Source organism: Vigna radiata, chromosome 8, assembly GCF_000741045.1.
Source record: "Vigna radiata var. radiata cultivar VC1973A chromosome 8, Vradiata_ver6, whole genome shotgun sequence".
Taxonomy (NCBI): Eukaryota; Viridiplantae; Streptophyta; class Magnoliopsida; order Fabales; family Fabaceae; genus Vigna; species Vigna radiata.
The window spans coordinates 8,536,693-8,540,384 of record NC_028358.1 but is presented as its reverse complement, the minus strand read 5'-3'; the positions used below and the strand labels follow the sequence as shown (position 1 = coordinate 8,540,384).

Genomic DNA, 3,692 nt, shown 5'->3' with positions numbered 1-3,692 from the left:
ATAACAAATGAGTACACTAAAAAAAAACTCTTCATACCTGGATTTTGATTCCTGCGCACTCCCACCGAACACTGTGACTTTCTCAGTCCTCTGTTTCACCCTTAGGTTTCTCAAAATGCTTGATTAAGTGTCTATATCCTTCCTTCTCTAGCCGCTTTTTCAAGTTTCATTTAAATCCCCAATTCGCATCCCCGAAACCCTAAAATCATTCTCACCATCGTCTGATTCCATCTTCCCTTTACCCACCTTAAAACCAAGCCTTCATCTCTCTCCCAGCGTTTAATGTCTGCCGCAATTTCCCCTATGGCGCTACAGTTTCAGATAAGAAGAAAAAAAATGAAAACAAAGAGAGAACAGGAGAAGAAAAGAGAAGAAGGAACATCCGAATTTAAGCATTCCGTCCACCTCGAATTCTCTCTCGCCAATTTCTTTGGATTTCTCGACCTAGCTCCAAGAAGTAAAAAAAACAATGAGAAAAGAAATAAGGACATAAGATATAATTAATTCTATTCTCAACCGGTTACAACCCACGTTCTTACTAAACCCAGAATTAAAAACCTTTTTTTCATTTTTTTAAATATTCGTTTTTTTTTTCTTAAAACGTTATCTATTGGATCGAAATAGCGCTATCTATTAGTTTATTTTAAATTATTAATTAAAAAAGTGATATTAATTACTTATAGATAGCGTTTTTTTAAAAAAACGCTATCTATTATCATAGGTATAGATAGCGCTTATTTAAAAAAGCGCTATCTATTATTCCGCACATTCATAGATAGCGCTTATTTAAAAAAGCACTATCTATTAAGCGCTATCTATAATCAATTTTGTAGTAGTGATATATATATATATATATATATATATATATATTATCTACTTCATATAAATATATATGCCTCCCAAGATTCTTATAATCTTTATGACCTATAGTACGAAAAAGTTACCACATTAAATTTTATATTTATTCTAAAACCATTCAACTCTAGTCTTCTAAATTTGAGGACAACTTTGGTTTACAACATTTAAATTTGGTTTGATTTTTTTAATTTCTGTTCTTATTTTACCTTCGATGTTTAATTTTGGTTTGTATTGTACTTTAGCATGTTTAGTTCATTTTTTACATTTCTTCCACTGTTATTTTATAAGATTGATACTTAAGTTTGAAAAATCACATGTGTACATACAGTGAGCTTGGTGAATATACTTAAGTTCGATTTTTTTTTTGAATGTAACACAACATTTGTCAAGAATCCTCCTACACTTACCGCCTTGGTCATAAAACATAGGCGAAAGATGTGAAGTCTGAGCAAGTAATACTGAACGTAAATACTGATAAAATAACACAAACACAGTCACTGAAAACATAGATGCAAGGCTTTAACTTGGAACAACAAAACCAGGGCCACTCAATTAATATGAACTAGTGATACACTAATCTATTTATGCACCTTATGCCACATCATTTTACTAGTTTTTCACCAAACAACTCTTTTTATAAAAGTCCCCAACCCAAAAACAGTGGCATACGAAGACAGTTATCATACCAAACATATTAAAGTTGATTTTTGATTTTTGAATGAGCAGGAACAATTGGAGAAGAAAAAAGCAGAATATGCAGAAAAGATAAAGAACAAAATAGCTGAAAGTGAGGAAGCTGAAGAGAAAAGAGCAATAATTGAGGATATTATGGCTGATCCATCTACACCTACACCACCACAAAGTGAGGACCAAAGTCAATCATCTACCTAACCCAAGTGTAGACGTGCGACTAGGCTAAAAGACTTGACTGTTAGTCGTAATGATGATAAGAAATTGCCCATTCAATTTGATATGAGTACAGGAAAAGTTATTGGAGACAACCGTGCAAGATTCACTAGCTTTGTGGCCTTACTTGGTAGAAGTAAGGTTAGTATTCTTATTAACAAATGGGACCATGTTCCTGAAGAAGTGAAGAGCCAAATATGGCAAACTATCCTGGTATGAAAATCATAACTTAACTTCCTCTAATTATTATCAAAATTGTAAATATAACATTCATTTACTTATTATGTAGCTAACATATGACGTCCCAAACAACAACTTATTGAGACGTAAATGGATATCATATGTTGGGCAACGGTGGAGGGGTTTTAAGACTGACCTTACTAGTCGGTATATTTATGGTAAGTTAAGTGACAAGAATCCTTGTGAGATATATCAATTCCTTGATGAGGAAACGTGGCAGGCTTTTCGAGACAAACGATCAGAACATGCCTTTCAGGTAAATTTAATGTTTTATTTATGATTTGATATTCATTTTTTCTGTTTCATAATTTTTTATTAATTGTTTATGTCACATGTTTCNAATAGGAAAAGAGAAAAGTTGCACAAGACCTTCAGAAAAAAAATCTCCACCCACACAGATTGTCTCGTGGAGGATATGATAGGTTAGAGGAGATTATGATCCGTGAGGCCTCTTCCTTAGCTACCGGTGATCAGTCAGATTTGGTATCTCCACCTCCACGTCATGAGAAATGGAAGAGAGCTCGCACTAAGCCATCAGGAGAATACACTTCCGAAGAAACTCGACTTGTAGCGGAGAAGATTGTTAGAAACTCATAACAAAAGCCTAATTTTAATTTTAATGTCTTCAGTCATGTTTTTTGGCATGTATTATGTAATAGATGAACTAAANCAATATTTTTTCAGGATAACTTAGTGGAAAAAAGCTCTCAAGGATCATTCACTCAAGAAGGCCGGGATGACATATTAGCGGTTGCCATTGGACGTCCGGAGCATCCAGGATATATCTGTGGTGTTGGACAAGGGGTAGGACTCAAGCAATTCTTTGGTGGTCCTACTCGAAAGGTTACTTTATCACAACTTAGTGAATCCGATAAAAAGGTGTTAAAAAATGAGTTTAAGAAAGAATTGTTCCCAAAATTGAGGGATGAGTTATTGGCAGAAATGAAATCAGAGATGGCATCCATAGGATTGGCTATTCAAGTTCCACCAAAGGGGGCTTCCCATGTTGCTAGCACAAAGGGGAGTTGTCCTCTTCCTGAGGAATCAGGGGATGGTGCTGATGTCCCTGTTGATTGTGAATTGTATGTTGATGATCCCCACTTGCATTTGATGGCTTTAGGTAAATTTAACACAAGTGTATCATTGCTATCATTGCTGAATCATTTAAATCTGCATCCACATTCCTGATATTTAATCATTTTGAAATCTGCAAGGAAACTGCATTTAGCCTTTGAACCACAATGTTGTCTATACTTGCAGCCTCTCTATACTTGTTGACTCTCTATACATATGCTAAGTACGTCATTTATACCATTTTACTCAACAATTGTCATCATTTTTGTGTCTTAGGTAAAATATATAATTTGGGAAGCACCATCCACCTTGAGGCTATTACAGATGATATGTTGAGAGTGGTGGTTGTAGATATTAAAGATTCTTCTGCTCGTGTTCCTCTGCCTAGTGAGGAGGTTCAAACAGTGGGACAAGCTCCAGGAAATTTTATCATTTGGCCAGCCAGATTGGCAAAGCCAATTTTAGTAAGTATTTCTATTCACATTTGCTTTAATTAGTTATGTATTTGTTGTATTTGGATGCATATAATATTGGACTTATTTTGTGGTCAAATGTAGGACATTTCTAAGAAGACAAACATTGTTACACCTCCTCAACCACAATTGTCTGCTCTC

General features: G+C 34.7%; 1 protein-coding gene and 1 long non-coding RNA gene across 3 annotated transcripts in view; one reads left to right on the top strand and one right to left on the bottom strand.

Annotated features, from left to right (window-relative positions):
* LOC106771152 overlaps positions 1-520 on the bottom strand; it is a 3,876-nt gene extending 3,356 nt beyond the window's left edge. Inside the window, exons 1-2 of one of the 2 annotated variants that reach the window (XR_001376441.2) lie at positions 406-520; positions 38-309 (exon numbers count right to left, since the gene is read on the bottom strand). This is a non-coding gene — a long non-coding RNA (uncharacterized LOC106771152). Of the gene's footprint in view, positions 1-37 lie in introns of both variants that reach the window. The other variant, XR_001376440.2, reaches the window with a different exon arrangement.
* A 1,835-nt stretch (positions 521-2,355) lies between these two features.
* The window catches only part of LOC106770177, a 3,745-nt gene continuing 2,408 nt past the window's right edge, over positions 2,356-3,692 (top strand). Inside the window, exons 1-4 of the mRNA XM_014656000.2 lie at positions 2,356-2,586; positions 2,689-3,124; positions 3,355-3,542; positions 3,636-3,682. Of these exons, the coding sequence (XP_014511486.2) occupies positions 2,440-2,586; positions 2,689-3,124; positions 3,355-3,542; positions 3,636-3,682 (818 nt within the window). The 5' untranslated portion in view covers positions 2,356-2,439. The remainder of the gene's footprint in view (positions 2,587-2,688; positions 3,125-3,354; positions 3,543-3,635; positions 3,683-3,692) is intronic.